Below are 18,794 nucleotides of genomic sequence, written 5' to 3' on the forward strand. Positions count from 1 at the left end.
TCATTAAGATATAATAAACAAGGCTCCTTCAGTTTACAGTTCTTTGTGTTCCATGTAAAACAAATAAATATAATCACAAGGCAAAATGTTTCATCTTAAGAATGGGAAACTGACAAAGCCATAATACCAGCCAGTTCTATCAGCACTGTATTCTCTAGAACTCCTGCGATATAAGTGATTTAATGTAGGAAAAGCAAAACATTTGTATATGGCAATGTACAGAGCACAAGTAAAAGTACATATGTTCACAGTAATGTAAAGGGAATAGCTCACAACTTTAGAGTGCTAGAAATCGAAATGAATTATGCTGGGGAGGGGGGGGGGGGGAAACCAGTTTGTGATGGGGGGGTAAGACCACGTGACTAATAGAGGCATGGTCACAAGCCAGGAGTGTGGCCAGCACTTTGTAAGCCTTAGGCTGTCTCTCCTCCCTTTACTTCCCTCCAATCACCCATTAATTATTGCCCACCAATGGCAGGTATATATAGCACCTGCTCACCAGTGCTCTACTACGTTCAAATTTCTGACTCATGGGCAAAGGAAGTCGCAATATGGGTGGCGGGACAGAGCCCTGAAATTGGGTCTATCCTGCCTAAATCGGAACAGTTACCCGGTTATATACTATGTTGGGGGTACCTGATTCCAATTACTTACTTATATCTTTCTGGCTTTTGGAACTTCCTGGATAACAGGTTTCCAGCTTAAATATTCCATATCTGTTCATATTTTGGTGCCTGTTAGTGAAACAGGTCAGCATCAGTATCAATGCTGCCGGCAAAATATACGGCTTTTATAGACAGGAGGTGTGAAAACAGCCAATGTTATTGAATATAACAGGAAATTCCCCCAGCTAAGATGATATTTATATCTCACACCACAAAGATAATCAATAAACTGTTTGCTTTCCAAAGTCAGTTGAAATAATTGCGAAAGCTTGTGGCTGATTGTAGCAGACCCTATCAATAACAGATAATGACAGGCTGGGGGATATGTCCTGGATGGCTTTGTAAGATGCTAACAAAATGTTCAACACAGACCACACATTATGGAGACAAACCATATTCATTTAACAAATGCCACAATACTACATGTTTCATACGATCAGAAAATAGGTGTATGGTGCACAGCTTCTACAAGTTTATTTATTTAAAAACAAAAATATAAATATTGTACCATAATGTCTACATACTGACACAAAGGGGCAGATTCAATCCCACCGTGCAGATTTTTGCTTGCTGCTCACAGAGCTGCAAGCAAAAATCAGGATTTAAATTACCGTAGTAACGGTAATAATGCACAGCTATTACCGTAGTAACTAAAGGACAATGCAGAGGAATTGAATCTGACCCAAAGTGTCTTAATTCTGAATCACTTTTGTTTTAAACTTAGTTGGGTCAAGGGATTAAAAGGACAGTTCAATATATGGGGTATTCAATTGTCGGCGGGAACGCCGAAAATCCTGCGGTCCGTGCACTATTACCATTATTACGGTAATAGTGCGCAGAAAAAAACGTTACTGCGGTAATTTTATCGCTGGATTCCAGCTCGCAGCTCCCTGAGCCGCAAGCTGAAATACAGCTAACTACTACAGTTTTTACACGGCAGGGAAGCGGCACAATTGAATATGCCCCTTAGTGTTGTTTTTTGTTGTTGTTGTGTTTTAATAAAATATTTTTCTGTACATTTTCAAACAAAATAATCAGAGCACAGGGAACGGGTACAGAAGATAAAAACAACAAGGGGAACGGAGAGGGGCTAGAGTCTACAGAGTTTAATACAAGATAACGCAACAAGGGTTTATATTGGAGAACCAATCATTCCACACATAAGATCTTAAAGAATAAGCTACAGTGGTATGAGAGGGGAGACAGGTGGAATGTTAGTACGGGAAAGGAGGGGCGAAGAGGTGAGTAGATTGGATATTGAGTGTGTGCGTATGGGCAAACATAAAAATTGTGTGCAGTGAGTAGGTGTGTGGTCAAAATGCTCGGACCATGAATTCCAGATCCTGAGAAACTGATTTGGCGGGAGTGAATTATGCAGGTGATATGTTCAAACTTGTAGATTTGTCAGATTTTCTTAAGCCAGAGTTTTTTCTTTAATCAATTTATCACTAGGAAAACATCAACGTAATTCAAGTAAAACCGTTTAACAGTATACATATGTCCTTAATCAGGGGCTGGCTGGCAAATATAAGTAACATGAGTAAAGGTATATTCTTAAAAAGCGGTTATAGGTATAGAACACAGACTGATTTATCACACAGCGAAAGCCCTTTTGCTAGATAAAATGGGTATTTAGACTGACAAAAGGTCTTGTTTTCACTTTACTCTATGTATGAATGGGGTCACTGTCTGCGATAACCCCAACTGGGGTAACGTATTTATCAAGCCTTAAGGTGGTACTCCCTGTTCCGGTAACACCATTCTCAAAAAGAAAGGTACTTGTTCTTTATGCAGATACCAGTGTAGCTACCAGCACCACGCCACATCCTCCTCTTGTAATATTGTTTTCAAATCTCCCCCTGATGTGATGACTTATCCAGTGACATGAGCCAGGCAGTGGAAGAAGCAGCGTGGCGTTAGAGGCATCCAAATAATTAAAAAGTACTAAAAGCAAAAAATAAGCTTTATTAATTTAAATAAGTTTTGGGTTAACTTAAGAAACATTTGACATAATGTAAGTACCATATTATATATAGTGCTGCTGTCACTATGGCTCCAGCTAGGAATGAAGGAGGCTAATAACTGTAACCTGTAGGTGCATTACTCTACAAAACCGGAGATAGAAATAGACAGCACAGTGTAATGTTTAGTAATAGAAAGAGTTTGATAGGAGAGTCTTCTGTTTAATAGTATTCAGCTCCAGGTTATGGTGCTTGACCGAACAATTTGTTCCAGCTTCTAGACATTACTCATTTCAATGAGAATATATATCTCTGAAATCAGTTTTTCTACCTTTTTTAAAAGTAGATTTTAAAATCAAAACTGCACACATTTTCAATTACATACTGTATTCCCATGAGATGTCCTGTCATATAACTGTGAATGAATAATTCTACAGTGGTTGAGTAGCTTTTCTTTTTAAATTCTCTGCAACACATAAGCTATTGTGTTAATACTATAATGCCCAAAAGAAAAAACATTACAAGTATGCAGCCCTTAAACACCCAACTTGGAATGCAACCAATGGGCTCAGGCAAACAGGGGATGCCCCTGCGCTACCCCTCTGCCTGTGCTCTGCTCTTTGTGCACCTGGAGTTAGCAGGAGTACACATAAAATGGTGTTTTAAAATACCATCAAAGAGAACACGAGGACAATGCAAATGGATATGGGGAGTGATGCAAGCAGAATGCATGACAAAATATACATGGAAACAATAGTACATAGAGAAAACATTGCCCTCTTTCCAACCACGTTGGTCTCTGCGGCTCTGAGGAGTTAACATGAATTGGACTCGTGGAGTGGCAAATGTGCTACCCCATGGTCTCTGTACAAGGGTAATTTGTTTGAATACAAAAAAAAATATATGTATATTTTATTATTACTTGATCTGCAGCAGTCTAATTAAATACAAAACAAAGGTTCCAAAAGTGGCCACAAAAAAGACCCACCAGCAAACTAAAGCTGACTGGCCAGGCTAGAACTCCCCTTTACTAGCCAGCCAATCACATGCTGGCCATGTGTGATTGGATGACTGATGAAGGGTAGTCCCAGGCAACCAATCACAATTACCAGAGATCTTAGTAAGGTTCAGTTTACACACAATGAGATATTAAGTCACTGATTTAATTATTAAGAATGCCGTCTTATCAGCAGAGTATGATGAAGCAAATTTTATCTGTTTACATATCACATAAACCTTTCTAAACAGTTTCTAAATAGTTTTGTCAGCACCAATTGCTAGACACTATACTGACTGCTTCCAGATAGTAATAGCTGGGTTTGTAGACTGATGAAAGCCATTAAGTAAAATATGTAATTTATCATATTTACATGTATGAATAAATAGATAGATAATATGAAGGATACTATACCCCTGCTATAAATTCTATGGCTATTATAAGTTACTGGAAAATTCCATAACCATATAAAGATACAAGCTTACAGGTCATGGATCTCCCAGGTGGCTTTAAATATCTGTAATAATTTACATTAGAGAGCACATTCTTTCTTATAATATATACGTTTTCCCAACAACCCTGAAGTGATTACATTAGAATCATAGTTGCCTACTCTACTGGAATGTTCAGGAAACTCTTAGAACCTTAGGAGACCTCCAGACTCCGGGGAAGGCAGGCTAATCACCTGTATCCCCGCTGTCAGAGCCACCTTAACTACATTATGGGCCCCCGGGCAATGCAGTGTACCGGGGCCCCTAAATATATATATATATATATATATATATATATATATATATATATATATATATATATATATATATATATATATATATATTCACTTTTTTTTACATATAAATATAAGGGCCCCCTTAACTTACCTAGTCCGATCTCCTCTTTTCTTTTCTGCTCTGAGTCTCTTCTGCGCTCCTCCATGCTGTGCTTGCAGTGACATTCACTGCGAGCACAGCACGGAAGAGGGGACCAGGGAAGGAGCCGTATCGCCAGCTGATGTGACAGCGTGACCGCAAGGTAAGTATTTTCTTGTTTTTCTTCTTTTGCAGGATTTTTTTTTTCAGCGCTGCCTTGGACGGGTCCCCGGGCACCTGCCCATTGTGCCCATTGGAAGAGATGGCCCTGGCCGCTGTGCTACAAGAAAATTGCCATTGCTCAACATCATACAGAAAGAGGTGTGATACAAAAAATTGGTCGCCACTCTCTAGCACACAGAAGAGGTGCACTACAAGAAAATTGCTTTTCCCTAATATACAGTATGGGCATATATCCCGGAACAACAAGAAGAATGAGGCTCATTGTAACTCAATAGTCAGTACAAGGCTTGTACTATAAGTCATTTTCATTGCTTTTTTTATAGGTTTATTTATTTAATAATTAATTAGAAGTCCAACATTTCTTAAAGATTGATAGAGAATTTTTTTTTTATAGTTAAAGAACGTAAAGCCTATTTATCATGCCCTATCGATGCCATAAAGTGTTTATGGCATCGATAGGGTTTTGTTTTTTTGCTTTATTTATTCACCCTACTGTCTATCAAAAGCAATTGGGCATGCAAGCTTCTGCATAGGAGACCTAATTATTTATCAAGCAGTAATTTCACTGCTGTGCTGCTCGGTTATCGCTGGTGCCAAGATGCTGTATACAGTATAAGATTTGCACCTAGTGGTGCTGGACACGCACCTGAGCGGTACTAGATACGCCCTTGGGTGGAGTTAGACACGTCTCTTTGGCGGAGCACAACACACCCTCTTTTGCAATGAATGGTATGGGTGTATAATTTCCTTGAATATGTTTGACTATAGTGATGACATCAGAACTCCCCATTTATAGAGATACTTATAGGCGTTCAAACATATATTAGCATCATTTGTGTATTGTAGATATATATATATATATATATATATATATATATATATATACACACACACATATGTAGCTGCAAATAATAATCATAGGTTTATTTAATATGTAATAATAATATTACTATTATAAAAAAAATAAACAATTTGTAGCAACCCACACCTGGATGAGACTCATGATATATTCACATATTATATATTTTCGTAGGCATCCCTAACATCTAATGATGCTTCCACTGGAGAGCTGTATGGGGAAGTGTATCCCTTACATAAGTTACCAACTTCATTTGTAGAAGAATGGTGTGCTGTATACCACCACTGCTACCTTGCAGGTGTAATAGCTAAATGATTAAGGACCATACAGAAAGGTCTGGCATTACAAGGGCGATGAGTGACTTTCATAATATAAAGTAACAATATGCAGCTTAGCAGTAAATCACACCCCAACAAAATAACAAATACAATAGTCAAATAATTGCTGTCAGAAAGTATATGCTGCATTTAAATTTTTTACCTATCTGCCTAAAACATTCGCCAAGATGGCTAAAAAGTACAGTCAAGTTTATAACAATCTCTGGGTGGAAAAATGACATTTGCTTTTACTGGGCAATCTGAAGTTTAGCAGTCAGGATGAGTTCACACTGTACAACAAACACAGATCAAATGGTCATCTATGAAAATGATATATTGACAGTGCCAAAAATAAGGCTACAGGAGAATTTCAGAAATCGTTTTTTACTAGACAACAAAAAAAAAATAATGAAATTTTTACACTGTGAGCAATTACTTTAGGTCAAGTAAACATAAATTGACCCCTAAGATCTAAATTAAATATGGTATATCTTGTTACAGCAAACATGCTACCATCTGTGGACATCTGCAAATAATCTTCTCAATTAATTAAAAAAAAAATAAAAAAAAACAAAACATTTAATATTTTCTATTGAGAAAGTAATTAAGAAAATGTTGTTAGAGCCTTTCTAGTACATATTTACAGATGAATTAAAAGGTCTGATTTATTAATATAATTTATGTTGCATAAATCACAAAAATTTGCACATGCACCCAACACTTGGGGAGGGAATAGGAGGTCTGACATAGGCCAAGTACAGTATAGGCATCTTCACACAAATGCGGCTGAGGCAGAGAGTAATACACATTGATGGTGGTAACGGTTGCCAGCACTACTAGCTACTTCTGATTAACGAATTGCAAATTCACCACTGAAACTGATAGTCGTTTTCTGCATTGATGGTGCATATATTATAGGATTTTGTAACATTTTTAAAAATGCTTTTTTTTTTTTACTTCCATTCATACACGAGAACAAGTATTATATCTGCAGTATTATATAAAGGCTAATACCGAATGTGTTATTTACCATCAATATAAATGTTAACAAACTTTTCTTGTGCTTATGAGCCAGGTGTTTGTATGTGTATGTGGGTGTATTCATGCCGGACTTAAACCTGGCATATACACCGAACAACCACAACAATAGAACCATCCGCCTAATATTGTGTAGGTCTATCCATATCATGGATAGAAATTGAAGATTTAGAATAGTCTGTTGTTGCACCATTGTTGTTGTACTATGATGTATTTTCCTCATATACTGCTGGTAGGTTAAATTTAATTCTTGTAAGGTAGTGAATTGGCTGGAATCTTCTGTGTTGATTTAATGAGTGTTATGACTTCTCTCTCGGGTTGTTGGGACTTTATGCTTGTTATTATTATTTTTATTGTTTGGGGCTCCTTTAATCCCAAATTTATCTCAAGGTAATTTGGACTTTTTACCTGTATGATTTCACATTCTTTACTTTCTAATCTTTTTTGAATTAAGGTTCTAAAGTGTGCAATTCTTCTTGTACACACTGTTGTATGGGAACACAGTATCACCACCATGCTAAGGAGGTAACATAACCTCTACTTTAATAGTTATGTGAATGAATGTATTTAGAGCCTGATATAGGGACCAATATCGTGTCTGGAATAATAGAACAGAACAGGTCAATATTATTACAAATACTTCAGTTACCTTATGCAGCTTCAGAAGAAATAATGTGGGGGCAGATTAGTCCCCCAAATATTTACAACTGGTCAGGTGTAATATAATATCTGCGTGTATTTAACGTATACAGACATCTTGGAAAACCTGATAATTTTATAGAGTCTCATTTGTTGACATCTACTATTCGTATCTGTTCCACTTATTCAAACCATTTTTATAAATATTGTATCAGGGAATCACTTTTGAGTAACAGATAATCAGGACAGTGTTTAAATGGAATTCAAATATCGATTCATTAACTGTCAATTTATCTGTGTATATATCTAAGCTGATACAATCGGGATCTATGCACTCCACATTGAGAAAGTCACAACAGTGACGAAACACGTTTGGGCACTTGCCTTACAAACTATCAGACCAGGACCAGCCTACAGGAAGCAGCGTGTGCATTCAACTGCGAAACGCACGCCGTCTATCATCAGAACATCACACAGAGGAGCGGGTCTGCTACTATCAAGAAGCCGGCCAACGTTGCTCCAAAGTCGCTAACAACAGGAAGGATTTCACAACAGCGAGTATCGCGGGACACCAATTACTCTTATGGGACCAATGTAACTGATAGGCATCTACATTTAGGACTTAGTTGAATCTGGTCATCTATCTGCTTTGAGTCCACGGTTGCCTGATCATATTATCAGTGATTGTTGTCAGATTTATAGCGCTGCCCACCCCATATACTGAGGACCTATTTTTTTTTGATTCGGTGTTATATCAATATGTTTTTTATCTGATGTGTATTTAATCATTGAACTATATTCCTTTATGGCATTGGGCCATCATAACAATAAATAGTTAATTTTATTGTAAACAGGTCACTTCCTTCGTTACAATGACATTCTTACATTTTAGTATATATACATAGTATGAATTTTTACTGCTGGATCAACTCCATTTAATTTATGGACTCCACAAGACCTCTGAAGGTAAAATAAAACATGATTCATCAGACCAGGCCACCTTCCTCCATGGCTCCATGGTCCAGTTGTGGTGCATGACCAATGTAGGTGCTTTCGGCGATGGACAGGGGTCAGCATTGGCACTCTGTCCGGTCTGCAGCTACGCAGCTGCCATACACAGCAAGCTGTGATGCACTGTGTGTTCTGACACCTTTCTATCATAGTCAGCATTAACTTTTTCAGCAATTTGTGCTATAGTAGCTCTTCCTGTGAGACTGGACCAGACGGGCTAGCCTTCAATCCCCACGTGCATCAATGAGTCTTGGGCGCCCATAACCCTGGTGCCGGTTCACTGATTCAGGATGTGACATTGGAATAAAAGTTACAAACTAATTACCTATTTTGACCTACAAATGTGAACATGGATGTTTAAAGAAAATCTACAATTGACCTTCTCCTTGTTCTCTAACCAATTGGTTCTTTAAGACAACCACAATATTAATTTTGTGTATGAATTTTATGGATAATTTTGGTTTTATCTTCAATTTAATTAATATTATTCAATTTTCCGTTTAAGATGTACCTTTTGTATATTAATAATAGATTGTATAGTGACATCTACTAATATATTAATATATTATATAGTATTATTGTGAACATGTTACAGAGACATAGAAAGACATAGAAAAACACTATCAGACAATGAGGGCATGATTTCTGTTGGTTTCATTTTGTATAATGAAGTAGGAATACCTTGAACATTGTGCAACTATTGCAACAGTAACAGAAATAGGGTGTGGCCCTTCTCTTCTGTGAAAATAATTATTTCTTAATAGATGGGCAGCCAATCAGGAGCACTCTGTCATTCATTTATTTATTTATAAAGGAGGCAGAAATCATTATAAGATTAATATAGGGCGCACATAATTTTGTGCCCTGGTACCCACTGGCCAGGGGTATAAGGAGGGGCATGATGCTACTTAACATTAGGTCAGGCATCTTTAGGTGCTGGTGCCCCCCCTTCACCCCAAGGACTGGGACCAATACCAAGTAGCACCGCCTGTTAATAAAGGGGACGTGAATTGTGGTTTGTTTTTTGTTTTTTACATTTTATTTATTTACTTTTCACTTCTGAGAGGCAAGATAGCTATACCATACTTGTCAACTCTCCCAGAATGTCCGGGAGACTCCCGTATTTTGCGAGAGTCTCACAGACTCCCGGGAGAGTGTGGAAATCTTCCACATCTGGCAGAATTCTGCCCACTTCCTAGTGAAGTGGAATTAGGTTCCCGGGGAATAGCAGCGTTTGGCTCCGCCCCTACTGTCAAATGACACTATTTTGGAGCCCCGACCCACTTACACCCACCTGCCCCAGGGAGGCTCCCGGACACCAACTCCAGAAAGTTGGTAAGTATGAGCTATACCACAAAAGAGCTATACTGCCTCTCACAAACACAGCCTTATTTCTGACCAAACAATTGAAGAAATGCAGGTGTTAAAACGCCGCACATTGATAAACCTCTCTCTAGGTCTTAAAACAAGTCCAGGAACTCAAATAACTCTTCTTGCGTTTTATTTATGCTTTGTGAATGCATCTGCTTGTGTCATGTAGAAAATGTCTGCATTTGCAGTTTTATATCGTGTTTGCTTGTAATGTATGTCTGAAAACAGTACAGAAGGGACAAAGGTAGTTTACAATCTCTATATCTTTCAGAACCACAGAGAAACCAGCCATACTGCCAAGTCCCAAATAAAGATGTGTATACTAGCATGCTGTTGGTATAACATAGTAAGTGACTTAACTACATTGGACACCGTGAATTTTCAGAGCCAGTAAGTGGAAAGCATGACATCTTTGTTTTATAATAAAGAGTACAGATAAAAACAGATATAAATCTGGCTAAATGTTGTCATCTGCATTCACTTTGTTATTTGCTGTGATTGTACGTTATAATCTCTACAAACACAGGCATGGATTACTGGTATCGGTACGTACAATTAGAAGTTTTTACCAGTGCTTCCACTTATTTTACATCACCTTACACTGTATAATAATTTATATTTTTTAGCCATCTTACCTGTTTTTGTGCATTGTATTCCAACCTAAAGTTTCCTCCTCCTTGTTAAAATGCTTCTTCTAGCTCCCAATTATTTTTCATGAACTGCAGTAAGTTTCTGCTCTCCTGTGTCTCTTGTCATCCTCCTGCTCCCCTGCTATGTTCAGCTCAGTAATAACTATTATCTGTACTACATGCAATATACTGGAGTCACTTAATGCAAGGCTGCTCTGTTTCCTAGTGCCCGATCTGTTCAATTAATTGCATTGCAAAAAAGCACTCCATATATTTTTTTATGTTCACTTTCTATTGTTTAATGTAAGTAAATAAGGGATGAATGTATTATAACATTCTTGTTACCAGACTTTAGTTTCTATGATGGTGCTATGAGTACACCATTCAGTATAGCTGCCATTGTCTCTATTCTGTTTCTCTATTGACCATAATTCCTTAATTTTCTCCCATGTGCTATCATGTTTCTCTTTTGATGGTTCTGTCCCACGCAATATTATGGTTATTACTATGACTACTAGGCTACTGCCTCTTATAATTATCTGGAGATTGCTGTGCTTTATAAAGTCATATGACTGTAATATATTAAACTACTTTGTTATTATATAATATATATGTGGACAGCTGCGCAGTGCTATTTTCTTCATCTGTATGCTGGATATACTGTAATTACCAGCACATCCTATTACTTTGGGAACATTTATTTCTTGCTGGACATAATATGCCAATTTTCAGGGACAGTCTCTACTTTTAAAGTGTTGTCCATTGACCTTTTTTGTTCCTGAAAAGTCCCTATCATTTGATACGGACCTGACTAACTGCATATTGCAATTTTTCTTATTATGTGTATTGGATGCATTTCTCACTATTTGTTCTTATCCTCTGTACTTTGCAAGTTAATATTTAACAAAGGCGTTTTAAAAATACAAAAATAACAAATAGACTCCATGCAGCCCTTTCCTGGTGCTCTGTTGGTTCTCCCAGAGTCTGGCTTAGAACCTCTGGTTGTGGGATGCTGAAGAGGGGAAGGTGTGAGTGGGAAGACCAATCACAAGCTTCTGATTGGTCCTCCTGCTCATGCCCCCCCACTGCTTTAAGGGGTTAGATATTATTGATATCGGCTAGTATTATATTACAGATATGAGTATAGTATGAGTATGCTGGTCACCAACGGATATAACATGCTGATCACTACAGTCAGTAAATATGTTCTTCATTGACTGATAATTGTGTAAAGCATACAAGCACACATTTTCCAAGGAATGCAACGATAAGGCTTGTGTCTTACAAGGAACATGGTCTAAAAAATTGCTGCCATTGATTCCATGTGTGGAAGTCAATATATTTTTAATGTTAATATTAATAGGTTTTCATATTTCAAAATCTGGTAGGTTTAATGAAGCTGTCAGGCGCCGTCCCCGCTGTTCCCCTGCCATATGGGGACGGACGCCTGCTGCCTCTGGCCGGAGCGCTCTGTTGCCTAGCAACAGACGCGCTGTGGCTTCCGCCGGAGCTCCTTGTCGGGTGCATGCGCCCTGCTCCGTGCGTTGCCTAGCAATGGGACGCTTCCCCTGCATGTAGCATGCCTCTCTCTGGCTCCTCCAATCACTTCACAGTTGCCTCTATTTAAACCTGGCTCTGGCGCCAATAGGGTGCCAGAGTAACAGGTTTCTGTCTCCACCGTTCCCTGTGATTGTTTCCTGGCTCTCCTGACCATTCTCCTGTCTTTTGCTCTCCTGTTGTGACCCGGCTTGTCGACCATCCTCCTGTCTGCCTGTCCCATATTGTTCCTGCGACCTTGGCCTGTTTGACTACCCATTTGGATTCTCCTTTTGTACTTTGCATTCCCGATTGGCTTGACCCGAACCGTCTGACTCACTACACCGGCAGCTGGCTAGTAGGACCACGACCTGCGTGCCCTGTGCAGCGAAGTCCAAACCTCCTTGCGGGGGCCCTGGCGTATACCAGGGGTATGTTAGACTCTGCACCTGCTAGTTCAGTGGTGCTTATACCGGTTAGTGGCTTTCTACAACTCCAGTCTTCAGCAAGGCCTGACAGAAGAATACCATTTATTTATACTTCTTTACATTTTCTCTGACCCTCTGATTGTATGGCCACTGGTAAGTTTTACATGGAATGCCACCATTTCTTTCAAACTGACACTTATCTAGCACATGTCCTCTCCTTGATGGAATCATGCTCGGTATAACATTTTTAGCAGATCTTGAATATCAGCGTTGGCGACTAACCAATAGCTACAATAAAAATGTACTTACAAATTTAACATATAATTAAACCGTACCACTAATACCACCAAGGAGCATGCTGAAAACACGTACGGATTAGTCACTATTCTATAGGGTCTTGCTGCTACCCTCAGTTCATTAGCTGATAATAAATACCACCATAATTGAAATATTTAATCTGAAGATATCAATAAATAATGCCGTATATGTCGTTAACACTGAAAAAGCAGGTTCTGTCTCTCCTACACAAGCAAAATTACAACACTGTCTTTTTAATTTTCCACAAGCACACAGAGGATTGCAGCCAGTTTATCCTGCCTGGTGAACTCTACGGGTCAACGCTCTTGTAAATCCCTCATTCCATTCTCACAACTGCTGAACTATAATGTACCTGGAACTATCAAATCCTACCATAAGCCATAGCAAACTAGGAAACGGATAATGCTGTTTGCTCACAATGATTTTATTTTTCCTTCTGATCTAAGGTTGGCCAAGTAGACAGGATCAATAGCTAAAATCCAGCAGACATCTCTGGAAAAGAGCAATTTCTTAATAAGTAGCTCCTTGGTGTACAGTCTACCTATCCATACTATCAGCACATAAAATGCCTTTATATTCCATGGTTGATGTCATTAGATGGGGCCACACAAATTGCTTATTATGTTGCAGGCATACATTTTCAAACATTAATTAAAATATATAATGTACATGTTTTCTAAACACTGAAAGCAAATTAAAAGTTGCATTAATAGTAATGTATTTTGTATCTATCTGTCTGTGTGCTTGGGGAACAAATTGCAGAATAAATAGCTGCCGTAATGTCAATGAATTAAATAGTTTGTTTGTGCTCCCATAGACATGGTATAAATCCTGTAAATCCTTATTCCCTAAAGTGATTTAATAAAACAAGACGCTAACACAAAGTTAACAAGCTGCACTAAAGCAGGTCCTGCTGCCGTAACCATGGAAACTGCATCAAGATCTGTTAAAAGTAAATATTATCCATAACAACATATATTTCCCACAGTGCAGTCTGGGAAATATCTGATACCAGCATATTATTTGTAATGTCAGGGTAATGCTGGTAAACAAATGAATACTGTACAAGTTTTTTATGTTTTCCAAAACTATTATGCCACATATTCTAGTTCTGTGCAGGTTTTACGCAAATTTTACACACTTAACTCAATAAATACACTTTATTTATTAAATAATACATGTTTCTGCCCAGAAAATGTAAGTATTTGTAAACATTAAAAAAAGCAAAATATGTCACAATGCTGCAAAATATGGATTTTAATAAATACATTTTAAAACAGGCCTAAACCACTCAAAAATATATTTGTATGTTGTAGTGGAGGAAATATTGTGCCGTCTACCGTTTTCTGGGATTTCACAAGCCAACAAAATTTAGAGGTTGCCCTCTAAATGCAGCCACATTTATGAAAAAATAACAATATATGTCATCTAGCGGCAGCGCTTGTGAATTTTGCAGGGAACATCAAAATTACTGAAAAATTACTGAAAAATCAAGTAAATACTTGTTACAAAGTGAGAATACACAGGTCCATATGCTTATAATATTTTTCGACTAAAAACATTAAAGTATCTTTACTTGCCTTTAAGTGTGCACAATGGACATGTAAGATGAACACCCACATCAGTCCCATGATGGAATTTTACAGGTATAGGTATTCTTAATAGTATTGGCCAACTATAAATGACAAACTATACATATACACATATATATACATATACATATATATACATATACACACATATATATATATATATATATATATATATATATATATATATATATATACACATATACACATACTGTTATATATACGTAAGTTATATTTATAATAATAATTTTGTAAACACACCCACCATTGTAAAAGTTTTAAGTTGGCTTGCAGCCAACTCTGAGCTCTCTGCCATGAAATCATGGGCCCGCAGGCATACTTGCCAACTCTCCCGGAATGTCCGGGAGACTCCCGCATTTTGCGAGAGTCTCCCGGACTCCCGGGAGAGTGTGGCAATCTCCCCCATCTGCCCAGTGAAGTGGGCAAAATTAGGTCCCAAACGCTTCGATTCCCGGTGAATTGCGGCATTTGGCCCCCCCCCCCCCCCGCTGTCAACTGATGCATTTGCATCATTAGGTCATGGGAGGTGGGTCCAAAATGATGCGCATTTTGGAGTCCCGCCCCCCCACCACGCCCAACTCCCCGCAGCCTCCCGGGAAAGAAGAATATAAAGGCGGTAAGTATGCCCGCAGGTTGTATGGGAACTGAACTATCTCTTTGGTAACTATGTGACTAAAGATCTAAAATAAGGTAAATCTTCTCTTTTTACTGCAAAATCTACAATTGTACTGGACAATAATTGATCTAATCTGGAAATGAATTCAACAGTACATATATATATATATATATATCAAGTTGTACTTATCATACAGAGAGAAGAGAAGAAGCTTTTGATACTTGAACTAATATTGATAACAAACAGTTATGAGTTCTCAAGGAACCAGTGACAACACTCAGCCTCACACCTTAATGATGACATCACTGTGTGCCACTATAAAGGGTCCATTTTATGCCAGGCCATCAAGTACTTTGTCTAAACAAACAGTTGTAAACGAAATAATAGTATTTATGATGTAATATTAATGAAAAAGGCAAAAATGGCCTGTTCTATAAATATAATTCTAGAAAATATACTATATGTAAAACATGATATAAAAACATATCAACAGGATTTGCCACATTATTTTATCGCTTTCCCTTAACATATTTTTTTGAATGTGTCGAAAAGTTTGTATTTCTTCTTTCTATTTAGCATATCCTTTTTTTTCAGGATATGTTTATGAAAGATACTTCAGCCAGAAAGGGTTTGATTTCCTGTCTAGATTCATGATTATACAGAGATGTGAGATTTAATAGACAAAGATTTAGTATTTCAGCAGCAGGAAATGTCTTTTTACGATAGAGTTTAATCTTACCACGAAACAACAGTGAAACAAAATGCAAGTGTATTCTGAATTACTAAGTAAACTTGTAAAAGTAAATAATATTACATTATTAAATAGTATGTGATAAAATGAAAAATATAATATGGGTTTCAACAAGGCTCCAAAACATTGTTTTAATGCAGACATATAATGGGAAATACTCTCATGGGATTTTAGTGCATCATATCAGAATGGAAGATGGCAATACATTTCTGACGGCATGGAGATTGCCCTGCATGCACACCATATAGGATTCTGTTTTATAGCAAGCCAATAATTGAAATCCTTTACATGCCTAACATTAATAATATATGGGATAATGTACTCATTACTGTAAATAATATAGATGTTAGTATTCCCTGAGGAGTTTTGTGACCATAAAAACCCACTGCACTGTATAATATGTAACAATACTATACAGTATATAAGTATATAAAAATGCAGCAGTATTTTCAGTAACGTGAAATGTAAAAACATACAACATAATATTTCCTTTGTGCGGCTAAAAGATGATTCTGTAAGGTTATTAGAATGCATGCACAAAGATTACGGGGTTTATTTACTAAACTCTGGGGTTTGGAAAAGTGGAGATGTTGCCTATAGCAACTAATCAGATTCTAGTTATTATTTATTTAGTACATTCTACAAAATGACAGCTAGAATCTGATTGGCTGCTATAGGCAACATTTCCACTTTTCCAAACCTGGCGTGTAGTAAATATACCCCTAGATCTTATTTAAATGATGTAATCAATATGATATAAGCACACAACATACTGTGCCCCTTTTACAATGCACACACCATTTAAACATGTTCAGAATTAGAGGTCTATTTAAGAAGTGGTAAAGAGCTCCGCTGAATCCCTCCCGGGAGAAAGCACAATGACCATGCGCATCGCACATTCTCCTTTCGCCGGCAGCGCTAGGCTGCCGGAGAACATACAAAAAAAGACTTTCTGGAGGAGGAGGGGGTGTCTACGCCGGGGCTCCACAAGCAGCCCCACCATGGTAAATTACAGCAGTGTTCCATTATTCAGTCTCATTATTCATAAGTCTTGAGCCAAGTCTGTCCAGACGATCAAGTTGCAGTCTTGACTGTTAATAACTTTAACAATTCATTTCAATAACAAACAAACAAAAAAAAGACATTTGAGGATCACTTCATACAGCAAGCTTGCTTTACTGATCAATATAGTAGAAATGATACAGAAGTTTAAGACCACCTGAGTAAATTGGTAGTATTTGGCACAGAAACCTCAAGCGATTTAGGTATCCCATAAGCCTTTATCTTATGCAGATGCAGCAAGTAAACAACATTCATTATAGAGCATGTCTAGAAAAGCTTACGTGTGTTTTAATGCTAAGGTGAATATTGCACCCTTGTGTTGTCCTTGACGTTCACCCCCTGACGCTAGACAAACATGCTGCTTTTAAAGTCCAAGTAGCTACATTTGAAAATGGCCTTACAGAGGGTGTTTTCATTAAAAAGTCCACCTGCTGTTTTATTGTGACACTGTGACTCAATAGTAGAATTAGGTAAATATTGAGAAGTTAGTGTAAAACAATCCAGAGTGGAAATGAAATGTGCTGATAACAGCAAGTAATTACACTGCAGGAGCGAATAAGCCACCCACATGCCAGCGCTGCTGCTTTGTTCTCCATCTTCAAAGACCCAGCCACTTGCATCTGGATCAAATGCTTTAAACAATACTCAGACACTCATCAAAGTGCTTTCCTTTCTACTGTTATTTAATTTAATTAGCCCTAATGCAGACATGGATTTACACAGTACTTACTGCTTAGAAAGTAATCCCCAGAAACATATTCAAGAATGTAATCAATTTCATTTTTTTTAAATCATTTTTTGTCTACCCCCGTACCTGACAGGAGCTCCTCTGCTCTGAGCTGGCTTCAGCAGAACTGTCAATGTGCTGTCAGTCTGATTCAAAGGTGTTTCCAGTTCATACGCTGGCATAGAGGGTGCTGGAAATGCAAACAGAAATTAACTAGGAAAATTACTTTCATGTGGCATTCTAAACATACACACTGGGCAAGTAACAGAGGACACCTAAACGTGGTGAGAATTTTTGGTTTACTGGAATGAACAAGCAGAGGAAATGTAATCTGATGTTTTATGCTGTTACTAAACATCACATGAAAAGACGTAATCCTCTGCTACTTCATCTGCGTGTTGCTTGGAACAGTAAATCCGTTTTGGGATCCCCCAGATATACATTATACTAGTAACCACCATTTTGGGTCCTAGAAAAAATAGAACATTGGCACTTGTGAACCCAGAACAGTGGTGCAGTGACACTTGGGGTTACATACAAACATGCCTCGGCCTATTGGAGTATAGTGAAAGGCCATAGGAAAATGCTCTGCAGATGATACATAGCATACATTGATATGGTCATAGACTGGAGACTGTTTGGGTTGAGCCGCTGACGGTTATAGACACAAAATATGATGAGAGCAAGGACTTCTGTATGATCAGGTACAACTTTAAAACCACTGACAAGTGAAGTAAATAACATTAATTATCTAGTTACAGTGACACCTGTCTAGGGGTGGAATAGAGTAGACAAGAAGTGAACAGTCAGTTCTTGAAGGTGATGTGTTGAAAGCAGGAAAAATGGGCAAACGTAAGGATCTGAGCGACTTTGACAAGGGCCAAATTGTGATGGATAGACGACTGGGTAAGAGCATCTGCAAAACGGCAGGTCTTGTGAGATGTTCCCAAAATGCAGGCAATAAGGTCCTAGGTGCCCAAGGCTCACTGATGCGTGTGTGGAGTGAAGCCAAGCCTGCCTGTCGTGTGGTCCAATCCCATAGAAGAGCTACTGTAGCACAAATTGCTGAAAAGTTAATGCTGGCTATGATAGAAAAGTGAACGGTGTCAGTGCATCACAACTTGCTGCATATGGGGCTGCGTAGCTGCAGACCAGTCACAGTGCCCATGCTGTACCCTGTACATCGACGAAAGCGCCTTTCATAGGCACA

General features: G+C 38.1%; 1 protein-coding gene across 13 annotated transcripts in view; it reads right to left on the reverse strand.

Moving 5' to 3' along the window:
* The window catches only part of PTPRM (protein tyrosine phosphatase receptor type M), a 609,439-nt gene that overhangs the window by 271,543 nt on the left and 319,102 nt on the right, over positions 1–18,794 (reverse strand). For all 13 annotated transcript variants that reach the window (XM_075213321.1, XM_075213318.1, XM_075213315.1 and 10 more), the window contains exon 11: positions 17,672–17,774. In XM_075213321.1, the coding sequence (XP_075069422.1) occupies positions 17,672–17,774 (103 nt within the window). The remainder of the gene's footprint in view (positions 1–17,671; positions 17,775–18,794) is intronic.

Source organism: Mixophyes fleayi, chromosome 5 (assembly GCF_038048845.1).
Source record: "Mixophyes fleayi isolate aMixFle1 chromosome 5, aMixFle1.hap1, whole genome shotgun sequence".
NCBI classification, from domain to species: domain Eukaryota; kingdom Metazoa; phylum Chordata; class Amphibia; order Anura; family Limnodynastidae; genus Mixophyes; species Mixophyes fleayi.